We start from the raw sequence: 12,193 nt of genomic DNA, 5'->3' as shown, positions 1-12,193 counted from the left end.
ACACACAACTGGCTTTTTGATTAGTCATATGACACACAACTGGCTTTTTGACTAGTGATATGACACACAACTGGCTTTTTGATTAGTCATATGACACACAACTGGCTTTTTGACTAGTGATATGAGACACAACTGGCTTTTTGACGAGTCATATGACACACAACTGGCTTTTTTATTAGTCATATGACACACAACTGGCTTTTTGACTAGTGATATGACACACAACTGGCTTTTTGATTAGTCATATGACACACAACTGGCTTTTTGACTAGTGATATGACACACAACTGGCTTTTTGTCGAGTCATATGACACAACTGGCTTTTTGACGAGTCATATGACACACAACTGGCTTTTTGATGAGTGATATGACACACAACTGGCTTTTTTTTAACAAAACCAGAAAAAGCAACAAATAAAAACTGTAGACACCAAAGGTCACCCCACCAAGTGTTCCAACACTTAAAGCCAGCTTGTCACGTTGCTGACGGCAGCCTTCACAGCCCAAGAGAAAACAAACTCCCCTTCGTTTAGTTCTCTTCTACTTGTCGTTTGACAAGCGTTCCTTGAACCTTGGAGCTACGGCAGCTTACCGTTTACTTGAGCTGTTATCGTCTTCAACTATCCACCAGCTAAGTATGCTAATTCTGTGTTAAACAGCGTCAATCCTTATCCGGGCCTGTGCTGTCGCATGCAAATGCGCGGATGCTTGATCCACATCAGTGACTACTGATTATGCAAATGAGGTTTAAAGGTGGGTAGATGGAGTTTCTAATGCTGTCATTGATAGATGGTGGAGATACACACTGCTGCCAGGGGCTTGACAACTACTTAGCGCTTGTACACCAACAGGCTCTGTGCAGGAAAGAGCCCAGCTGAGAGGAGGTGCGAGCGTGGTGAAAATCCACCCCAAACGTCTTCACATATCGTTGTTTCTATAATATTGTACAGCTCGGTTTAAATAAATGTTGTATGCATTGTTTTTATTCTGTCAACTGTATGCTGATTTCATGCCTATGTTAATTTTATACTAGTTGCTGTGGGGCGTGTGAAAAGTGCTATATAGATAGGGTTATTAATATGTATTATTATTATTATTATTATTATTATTATTATTATTATTATTATTATTATTATTATTATTATTATTATTATTATTATTATTATTATTATTATTATTATTATTATTATTATTATTATTATTATATAGTAAAAAATGTATGCATTGAAATATTTGTAAAGTCTCGACGACATTGAAAATGAGGGTGACCTCAATTGTCCTTTCGAGAATAAATCTAAAGTTGCAATGCATTAATACATAATGCTGATTATGCTATGCTATGCTACATGTTACTAATGTGCCAAGTTACTAATGCTTTCTCAATTCTCTTTACTTTTATCCTTTTATCTGTCTGTTTTGTCCTGTATGTTGTAACTTGGTTTATTATTTTCATTGCTGCCATTTTGGTCAGGTCTTAAAAGAGATCATTGAGCTCAAGCATTTTACCTGGTTAAATAAAGGTTTAACCCTTTCACTACCACACTACCGAAGGTTAACCCTTTCACTACCACACTACAGGTTAACCCTTTCACTACCACACTACCGAAGGTTAACCCTTTCACTACCACACTACCGAAGGTTAACCCTTTCACTACCACACTACCAAAGGTTAACCCTTTCACTAACACACTACCGAAGGTTAACCCTTTCACTACCACACTACAGGTTAACCCTTTCACTACCACACTACCGAAGGTTTCACTACCACACTACAGAAGGTTAACCTTTCACTACCACACTACAGAAGGTTAACCTTTCACTACCACACTACCGAAGGTTAACCCTTTCACTACCACACTACCGAAAGTTAACTCTTTCACTAACACACTACCGAAGGTTAACCCTTTCACTACCACACTACAGAAGGTCGACTTCCTTTTTTATTCTTTTATTGTCTATAAAATGGAATATTATTGTATGTATTTTTTTGTTTTTATACCACACATCCTGACATACAGACACTACAAACACCCACGTCCACACACCAGTACATAAATCCACTGACACCAATGATGAAGGACCACAATGGAAACAAGCCTATGGCTTTATTGTGTTTTATGAAATCCTATTGGTAAATGGAGAAAATGTATACCTGTTTCATATTGTGATCAAATGTATATGTGTGATTTTCCATTCTAAACCAATAAACTATTCAATCAATCAAAAAAGGTTAACCTTGTCACTACCACACTACCAAAGGTTAACCCTTTCACTCCCACTACAGAAGGTTAACCTTTTCACTACCACACTACCAAAGGTGAACCCTTTCACTAACACACTACTGCAAGTTAACCCTTTCACTAACACACTACCGAAGGTTAACCCTTTCACTAACACACTACCGAAGGTTAACCCTTTCACGAACACACTACCGAAGGTTAACCCTTTCACTACCACACTACCGAAGGTTAACTTTTCCACTACCACACTACAGAAGGTTAACCCTTTCACTACCACACTACCAGACGGTTAACCCTTTCACTACCACACTAACGAAGGTTAACCTTTTCACTACCACACTACCAAAGGTGAACCCTTTCACTAACACACTACTGCAAGTTAACCCTTTCACTAACACACTACCGAAGGTTAACCCTTTCACTAACACACTACCGAAGGTTAACCCTTTCACGAACACACTACCGAAGGTTAACCCTTTCACTACCACACTACCGAAGGTTAACTTTTCCACTACCACACTACAGAAGGTTAACCCTTTCACTACCACACTACCAGACGGTTAACCCTTTCACTACCACACTACAGAAGGTTAACTTTTTCACTACCACACTACCGAAGGTTAACCCTTTCACTACCACACTACCAGACGGTTAACCCTTTCACTACCACACTACCGAAGGTTCCACTAACCGTCTGTAGTGTGGTAGTGAAAGGTTTAAAAAAAAGAGAGAATACAAATAAAATAAAATAAAATAAAGGTTTGAATCTTTTCTTTACCGTAGCCCCAGAGCTGTAGGCACTGCTGTTCGTGGGTCAGGCACATGCCGTTGTAGCAGTAGGCCAGTCCGTACTGGCAGGTGGAGCCGTCCAGCAGGTAGACGTTGGAGGGGCAGTAGGGCGAGACCCCCGTGCAGTACTCCGGTAGGTCGCACGCCCCCGCCGGCCCGCGGCACATGGTACCTGCCTGCTTCAACTGTTGGAGAACGGGCAAAACCAAAGAGAGAATAAGGGACTTCAAGTGGACTTTTAGTACGACTTGTGACGTGTTTGTGAGACCGCCAGTGTGCATAATGTCTGTGTGTGTGTGAGACAGCCCTAGTGTACATGTGTGTGTTTGTGAGACAGTCATAGTGTGCATAATGTGTGTGTGTGTGTGTTTGTGAGACAGCCCTAGTGAGCATAATGTCTGTGTGTGTGTGTGTGTTTGTTTGTGAGACAGCCATAGTGAGCATAATGTCTGTGTGTGTGTGTGTGTGTGTTTGTTTGTGAGACAGCCATAGTGTGCATAATGTGTGTGTGTGTTTGTGAGACAGCCCTAGTGTGCATATCTGTGTGTGTGTGTGTGTGTTTGTGAGACAGCCCTAGTGTGCATGTGTGTGTGTGTGTGTGTGTGTGTGTGTGTGTGTGTGTGACAGCCCTAGTGTGCATATGTGTGTGTGTGTGTGTGTGTGTGTGTGTGTGTTTATGAAACAGCCCTAGTGTACATATGTGTGTGTGTGTGTTTGTGAGACAGCCCTAGTGTGCATGTGTGTGTGTGTTTGTGAGACAGTCCTAGTGTGCATGTGTGTGTGTTTGTGAGACAGCCCTAGTGTGCATGTGTGTGTGTTTGTGAGACAGCCCTAGTGTGCATGTGTGTGTGTTTGTGAGACAGCCCTAGTGTGCATGTGTGTGTGTGTGTGTGTTTGTTTGTGAGACAGCCCTAGTGTGCATGTGTGTGCGTTTGTGAGACAGCCCTAGTGTGCATGTGTGTGTGTTTGTGAGAGCCCTAGTGTACATATGTGTGTGTGTGTGTGTGTGTGTTTGTGAGACAGCCCTAGTATGCATATGTGACCTGGCATGGTCTAGGTCGGGTTGTTAACACTTTGAGTGCCAGCCACGAGAAACTCGTTAGTTCATGCCATGCGTTGAGTGCCAAGGACGAGAAATCTCGTTATTTAATCGTTATTTCTTTTATTAGCGATTCCCATTCATATTTCATCAATCTAGCCTCACGTTACCACTGGGACTCTCTCTTAGCTCGAATTGGGAAAATACCACCCCCTATCGTCTCTCCGGATGGTATTGCAACCTTTGGATTGGACTGAATGAAATGGATGGTAAAAAAAGAATCCGGAATCCACATTTTACATTTTATCAGGCATGTAACCCGAGCCGATTGCATTCATTGCCGACCCTCAGAACAGCGTGGAATATGTGTTTCGAGTACCCGGCGTTGGATCAATAAACGCGATCGATATTTGGAATGGCGATCAGGAATTGGAATAATCTTTTTGCTGATGTGAGGTAAGGAATCTATTTTACCAGTCTTGGGGTAATCAGAGTTTTTTTCACATATATCTCAATATGTCCCCTATCTGTGTATGTGTGTGTGTGTGTGTGCTGACCAGGAAATAGATAATCGATTTTTCAGCCCGCTTATCTAGCGTGCATAAGTACACATATACTATCGATAATCTAGCGTTTATTTGAAAACGATTCATAAATAGGCCGAAAAATTACAACGTGTTTTGTGTATTCCACTAAAGGGCGTTTATCACAGAATCTTTTTTATTTTCTGGAAATTTCCAAAAACGAGCGTTTTTCAAAATGGTATCAAACGGAAATGTACCGATGAAAAAACAATCCGTTTCGTACATGCTGACTGCTTTGACTGTTTGTGTTAAATTGTTATCTATCTACTCCAGTGCGCTGCTCACTCATAATGAAGTAGATAAAGGCGCAGAGAGGCGGCTCTGTCACTGACTGCGGGCAGTGCATGCACAAACGCGCACACACATACACACATCAAACATTCCCCACTCCTTTTTTGTTCTGAGTACGTCTATAGTTGAAACGTATAGGTTCAGTGCTTCTAGTGCGTTTGATTTAATGTTCCGCTGTGATCACTTTTTCCTCTAACAGAATAGTCTCTTTTGTCATTGTCAGCTCTTAAATAAATTGTGTTTTTTTGTGATACAAAAGCCTCTGTTCCTCTCCTTCCTTTAATGGAAACCCTGTGTGGGGCTTTAACTGAAAGTTAAACTGTAAACTGTCTCTCACATCATCACATCATAATAACAAAGTTAAACAGTAAGACTGTAAACTGTCTCTCACATCATCACATCATAATAACAAAGTTAAACTGTTAAACTGTAAACTGTCTCTCACATCATCACATCATAATAACAAAGTTAAACTGTAAGACTGTAAACTGTCTCTCACATCATCACATCATAATAACAAAGTTAAACTGTTAGGCTGCGGTTACACTCTGGCCAGTTTTCGTTTCGTTTTCAGGGTCAGTTTTGCTTTTCAGAACGCAACGTAATGGCAGGCAAGCTAGACATCGTTGTTGCCTCCTGAGCACAGTGATGTATATACATGTAGTACAATGCCAAAGCAGTAGGTGGCAGTAGGTGGCGATGTAGTTCAAACATGAAGGCAATTTTCAACCAATCAGAAAAGTTGAATGTGCCAATACACTTCCTGCTAAAAATCAACAATCCACCATCTTTAAATGCCTCGCGTGAGCCATTTAGCTAACGTAGCATTTATTTACGTAGCAAAGAAAGTGCAATAAAAGTGCAATAAACAAAACGAATACATTCACTGTGTTCTGCCTCTCGTTTGTTAATGAAACAAAACTAACATCAACACAATTGTGTAACGTCCCCAGGGCCGGCCCTTGCTGGGCCGGTTATGATAATAACAGTGAACATTTCCTCCTTGTTACCTGTTCCTGTGATGTCTGTGTCAAACGTCGTCCTTGTAGTTGTGCTCTGTCTAAAGTAAGTGTATTTTAGTTTCTGTTTTGTCTTCTTTTATTTCGTGTGTTATGTCCGTCTTCTGGTTAGGTTTGTTTTGTAGTTAGTGCCAGCACGGCTGTGCCTATTGTTTATGCTTGCATGTACTTTTGAAGTTGCCAAGTAAACACTTTAAATTGTGACCGTCGACTCCTGCCTCATCTCCCTGCTTACTCTTTCCTGCTGCCTTGGGTTCTACCGCCACCTTACCGTATCGTAACAGAATGACTCCACCATTACCGAACCCAGCCGAAAAATTTAAGGGGACAATGAGCGTTATCCTCAAATTAATGGAGGGGGATATGTCCACCTATGCCCCAGCTAAATGTTTTTTTTTGCTTAAGACAATTCGGTCCGTAGTGGACCAGGATCCGGATCAGGAGGCAGAGATGGGGGTGTTGGCCAACAAGGTTGTGATCCTCATGGAGAGGCATAATTTCCCTTCACCCTCTGATCTGTCTCTTGTTCGTGGTCCTGCAGCTAACCCAGCGTTCCCCGCTAGCCTGGCCCCTACAGTTAGCCAGGTCCAACCGACTAGCATTACCCTCACTGTAAGCCTGGCTCCTGAGGCTGGCCGGGTTTCCTCAGCTAGCAAGCCTCAGAAGGCTAGCAAGCCTAAGAAGGCTATCGTGACAGGAGCTACTAGTCTTTCCCCGACAGCTAGCTTAGCCTCTGCAGCTAACCAGGCATCTACTGTTAGCTTAGCCTCTGCAGCTAGCCAGGTCCTCCCAGCTGACACAGCCCCGACAGCTAGCCTAGCCCCTACAGCTAGCCTAGTCCCTACAGCTAGCCCAGTCCCTACAGCTAGCATTACCCCGACAGCTAGCCTAGCTCCTACAGCTAGCCTAGCCCCTACAGCTAGCATTACCCCGACAGCTAGCCTAGCTCCTACAGCTAGCCCAGTCCCTACAGCTAGCATTACCCCGACAGCTAGCCTAGCTCCTACAGCTAGCCTAGCCCCTACAGCTAGCATTGCCCCGACAGCTAGCCTAGCCCCTACAGCTAGCCTAGCCCCTACAGCTAGCCTAGCCCCTACAGCTAGCTCAGGGCCCACGGTTGGCCTAGTCCCGACAGCTAGCCAAGCCCCTACAGCTAGCCTAGCCCCTACAGGTAGCATTGCCCCGACAGCTAGCCTAGCCCCTACAGCTAGCCTAGCCCCTACAGCTAGCTCAGGGCCCACGGTTGGCCTAGCCCCCGCAGCTCGCAGGCCTCTGAGTTCTGGCAAGACTGATCCGGTCGTCGCTGCGAGCCTGATTCCGATCGGCGTAGTCCCGGCTGTCACCGCTCCTCCTCCGGCTTCATCGCCCTGCCCAGCCTCTACGCCTGGTGCGGCCTCTACATTGGGTCCAGACTCCTTATCCCCGGATCCTACACCACGCCTCGCCGCCGAGACGATCCGGTCTCCGCGCCCTGCCCGGCCTCTACACCTGGTCCGGCTGCTGTGCCGGCTCCCGGCTCCTCGACTGATCCTGGCTCCCCGTCTGGTCCAGCTCTGCGCCGTGATCGGCGCCCTGGTCCTCACCGTGGTCCTCGCCGCGGTCTCCGCCGCGGTCTTCGCCGTGGTCTGCGTGGGATCCTGCTCCGGGGGTCGTCGCCGCCGCACCTCCGTTCCGGCTCTCCGGAACCGGTCCCTAGTCCGGCGGCTGGAGGGTGTCTCGTCCGGGATCCTGCTCCGGGGTCCAGCTCCCCTTCCCGGGCTTCTGCACCTGTCCCCACCCCCCCTCGTCGGGCCTCTGTTTCCAGGTCCAGCCCCCCTCCCCGGGTCTCGGTACCCATCCCCACCCCAAGTAAGTGTATATTAGTTTCTGTTTTGTCTTCTTTTATTTCGTGTGTTATGTCCGTCTTCTGGTTAGGTTTGTTTTGTAGTTAGTGCCAGCACGGCTGTGCCTATTGTTTATGCTTGCATGTACTTTTGAAGTTGCCAAGTAAACACTTTAAATTGTGACCGTCGACTCCTGCCTCATCTCCCTGCTTACTCTTTCCTGCTGCCTTGGGTTCTACCGCCACCTTACCGTATCGTAACACAATTGACCACCAAGAGCGGAGTTTAGTCTCACAAAAAGATCGTCGCCGATTTTGTTAGCTTACGTGCTAACGTGATTGGGATATGCCAGTATAACAGTATAGCATTGTGGCTAGCAGCGAAGTTTGTTAGCTTACGTGCTAACGTGATTGGTATATGCCATTATAACAGTATAGCATTGTGGCTAGCAGCTTGGTAACGTTAATGCTAGCAGAATGAATGGAAGTAAACTTTATTTAACAGATTGCAGAATGGGTACAATACAATACGGCTTAATACAAACAATTGTTAAGGGAATGCAGACTGTTGTAGCTTGGACTGGGCTCCTTATAACAATAACTTGACAACACATGGTAGCCGCAGCTACTTGGGACAGCTCTTGTTATGGTTTGTAATGCGACCCCAATTGCACGACACAGACAGGTAATCAGAGTTAGCCAAAACAAGGGCATGATTTATTATATACAAAAAAGCGGCACTCAGCCTTTAAGGGGGAAAAAACACCAAAATCCATGAACACAAAAAACGCGGCACTGTGCCTTTAAGGGGCGCACAGGCAGGAATCCTCTAGCACACAGGCAAAGAGGTACACGGGAAATCTTCCAGAAACACGGGCAAAAATACACAAGACTCTTCATTGAACACGGGCATCCTCCCGACCAGAATGCTGCCGACGGGCAGCGCAGCAACCAGGGGGTCCAAGGGGAATGGGGTGAGAACACGGGCATCCTCCCGTGGAGTAATAGAGAGCGATGGCGAGCCTCACCCCAGGAATGGATCCATGTAGAGGGAGTTGGGAAGTAGCCGGCAGGACATCTGGAGTGGGAACACTGGGATCCTCCCGTGGAAGTCTAGAGAGCGAAGACGGTGTCCTACTCCAGGAAACGGCGACAGGTGGTGATGTACAGGGGTGGCACGACGTCTCACGCCGGAGACGCGGCAGTAGATGTTAGTAACAAGAACGACCCGACAAGGAGTGGAGGGGAGTCTGCAATACTAGTACTCTCCCGAGCTGATTGCAAACTCCTCTCAGGTGCGTGAAGCAGAAAAACGGCACGCCCCCTCGTTGGGCTGCATGCAGAATTCCTCCAGCCCTCACAGCTCTGCTGTAAACACTGGAAATAACCGTGCGGGTCTCTACTGCGCATGGGCGTTGAGCAACAACGGCTCCGTATCCGGCTCACGCACATTACATGGCACCATTGTCGGCGAGTTTTGGCGAGTATCCAAAACGGAAACACCTTTTCAGCGTTGCCAGTAGGACAACGCGTTTTCCTGCCAAAACGGAGTTACTTTTTAACTTGGACAGCAAACGTAATCATTCAGCAACAAAAACGTTGCTGTATCCCCCAGTGTACCCATGGCCTTAGACTGTAAACTGTCTCACATCATCACATCATAATAACAAAGCCACGTCGTCTGTTCCCTGCAGCTCACCTGGAGAAGGTGTTAGTTGGGGGAGGGGTTAGGTGGGGGAGGGGTTAGGTGTGTTGCAAAGGCCTGTGGGTAAAGTAGCTCTGCATGCATCATTAAGAGGAACAGCTTATTTTGAAGGTATGAACCTGTACTTTCATATCATGTAATTTTTTTTTTGGAAGATTGCTCAACAAGACCTAACGTCTGTGTCTGGTCAGATATGTGTGTGTGTGTGTGTGTTTGTGAGACAGCCATGGTGTGTGTGTGTGTGTGTGTGTCTTACTTTACAGCCCTCACAGCAGACTCCATGGGCACATTGTGCGTCCTCCTTCAACGTGCAGTTGTTAGCATTACAACAGTCATTGGTGCACTCCTGTAGATGACACACACACACACACGCACGCACGCGCGCGCACACACACACACACACACACACACACACACAGACACACACACACACAGAGAGAGAGAGAGAGAGAGAGAGAGAGAGAGAGAGAGAGAGAGAGAGAGAGAGAGAGAGAGAGAGAGAGAGAGAGAGAGAGAGAATGTTCAGTTACTTCAAGCAAACCAGCAAATCAATGCAGCTTGGTTCATCCTGAGCCCACGCACTGATGACACCACACAATGAAGACAACTCAAACTCACACACACACACACACACACACACACACACACACACACACACACACACACACACACACACACACACACACACACACACACACACACACACACACACACACACACACACACACACACACACACACACACACACACACACACACACACACACACACACACACACACACACACACACACACACACACACACACACACACACACCACCCATCAGACTGTGCCGCGGTAATGGCTCAGGGGTAGTGGAGGTAGACAGTACCGACTGTTGTGTCAAACTTTGGAGAGGTGTCAGCTGAGAGAGGAGGTGTGTGTATATATATATATATTAGGGCTGTCAAAGTTAATGCTTTAACTTTGGAGATTCATTTAAATTATTTAAAGCGTTAAAAAAATGTATCTAGATTAATCTATGGAGTGAAAAATGTTCAACGTTTTGAACTTTCAGCAGTATAATTAGCTTGTTCTTTTTTTGCATCGACTCATGCAGCCAATCTGCACTTCAACATAGGCCTGGGTTGTTTTTATTTCCGTTAGCACCGCGGATATAAGAAAGAGGTCTAGTTAGGGGCGGCGTTCAGACACACGATGGAAGAGGGGAAAATGCCCCCCTCGTGGAAGGAAGCCATAATCACCACAATACCGAAGGAAGGGAAGGATAGGGAATTATGTAGTAGTTTCAGACCTGTGTCCATACTTAACGTAGATTACAAGATGTATACATCGATAATATCAAAAAGATTTGAGACGTTTATGCCAGACATTATAGATGAAGATCAAACTGGATTTATTAAAGGGAGACAGACACAGGACAACGTGAGAAAGACATTACACATAGTAGAGGAGATACAAAAACAAGGGGGTAGCGCGGTACTGATTAGCCTAGATGCAGAAAAAGCGTTCGACAGTGTGAGCTGGACATTTTTATATAAAACATTGATGAGGTTCGGACTGAACGGGAGGGCGATGAAGATGATCAAGGCGCTATATCAAGAACCGACAGCGAGGGTTAAGGTGAATGGCAGCTTGACGGATAGAATCAGATTAGAGAGGGCTACCAGACAGGGATGTTGTCTCTCACCGACGCTCTTCGCCGTTTTCATAGAACCACTGGCACAACTGATCAGACAGACCGAGGACATCAAGGGAGTAAGGATAAAGGGAACGGAATATAAACTAGGCCTATTTGCAGACGACGTGATAGTATACATGAGGCAACCAGAAAAGAGCTTCCCGGCACTGATGGATCTACTGAAGGAATATGGCCACTACTCAGGATACAAACTAAACGTGACAAAGACACAGACCTTAGCATGGAACTATTCTCCAACGACGGAAATTAGAGAACAGTACGGGATAAGATGGGACATGGACAAGATTAAATACTTAGGGGTGAACATCACGAGAGGGGTGGAGAAACTGTTTGAGGCGAATTATACACAGATAAATCAGAACATCAAGAGAGACTTAGAGAGATGGACAGTAATGCCCTTGGACTTCAATTAAAAAATAGAGGTCATTAAAATGAACATACTATCAAGGTTACTGTACCTATTCCAGTCACTACCGATACAAATACCACAGAATCAATTCAGGGAGTGGGACAGACTGATATCGAGGTTCATATGGGCGGGGAGAAGACCACGGGTCAGATATAAAACACTACAACTACCAAAGGAAGAGGGAGGGATGGCAGTACCCAGCCTACAAGATTATTACTATGCAGCACAACTGAGAGCAGTGACGTGCTGGTGTAACGACAGATATGAGGCAAGATGGAAAGACATTGAAAAAGAAGGGGAGGGATACAAGGTACAAGCTCTGGTGGGAGATAGGGAACTATTTAAAGAAAAAGAGGGACTATTAGATCCAATCACCAAATGCACCTTGACCATATGGAACAGAGTAGTAAAAACACACAAATTGGAGAAGCAGTCAGGGGTCCTGAGATGGGTAGCACATGACAAGAGATTCAAACCAGGGAGGTTAGACCATGGATTCAGAAGGTGGGAGAGGGGGGGGGCAACAGCGATATGCAAAATGATAGAGAAGGGAGAAATGCAGACACTACAAAAATTAAAGGAGAAATTTGGAC

General features: G+C 45.5%; 1 protein-coding gene across 1 annotated transcript in view; it reads right to left on the bottom strand.

The window, feature by feature from the left end:
* The window catches only part of LOC311245014 (disintegrin and metalloproteinase domain-containing protein 19-like), a gene marked incomplete at its 5' end in the record, with an annotated part of 148,091 nt that overhangs the window by 76,463 nt on the left and 59,435 nt on the right, over positions 1 to 12,193 (bottom strand). Inside the window, 2 exons of the mRNA XM_084334766.1 lie at positions 3,019 to 3,214; positions 9,746 to 9,835. Coding sequence (XP_084190892.1) covers positions 3,019 to 3,214; positions 9,746 to 9,835 — 286 coding nt within the window. The remainder of the gene's footprint in view (positions 1 to 3,018; positions 3,215 to 9,745; positions 9,836 to 12,193) is intronic.

This window comes from Notolepis coatsorum (genome assembly GCF_963971535.1).
Source record: "Notolepis coatsorum genome assembly, chromosome: 1".
Taxonomy (NCBI): domain Eukaryota; kingdom Metazoa; phylum Chordata; class Actinopteri; order Aulopiformes; family Paralepididae; genus Notolepis; species Notolepis coatsorum.
The sequence above is the reverse complement of the archived record's forward strand: the minus strand, read 5'-3'. Positions and strand labels throughout refer to the sequence as shown.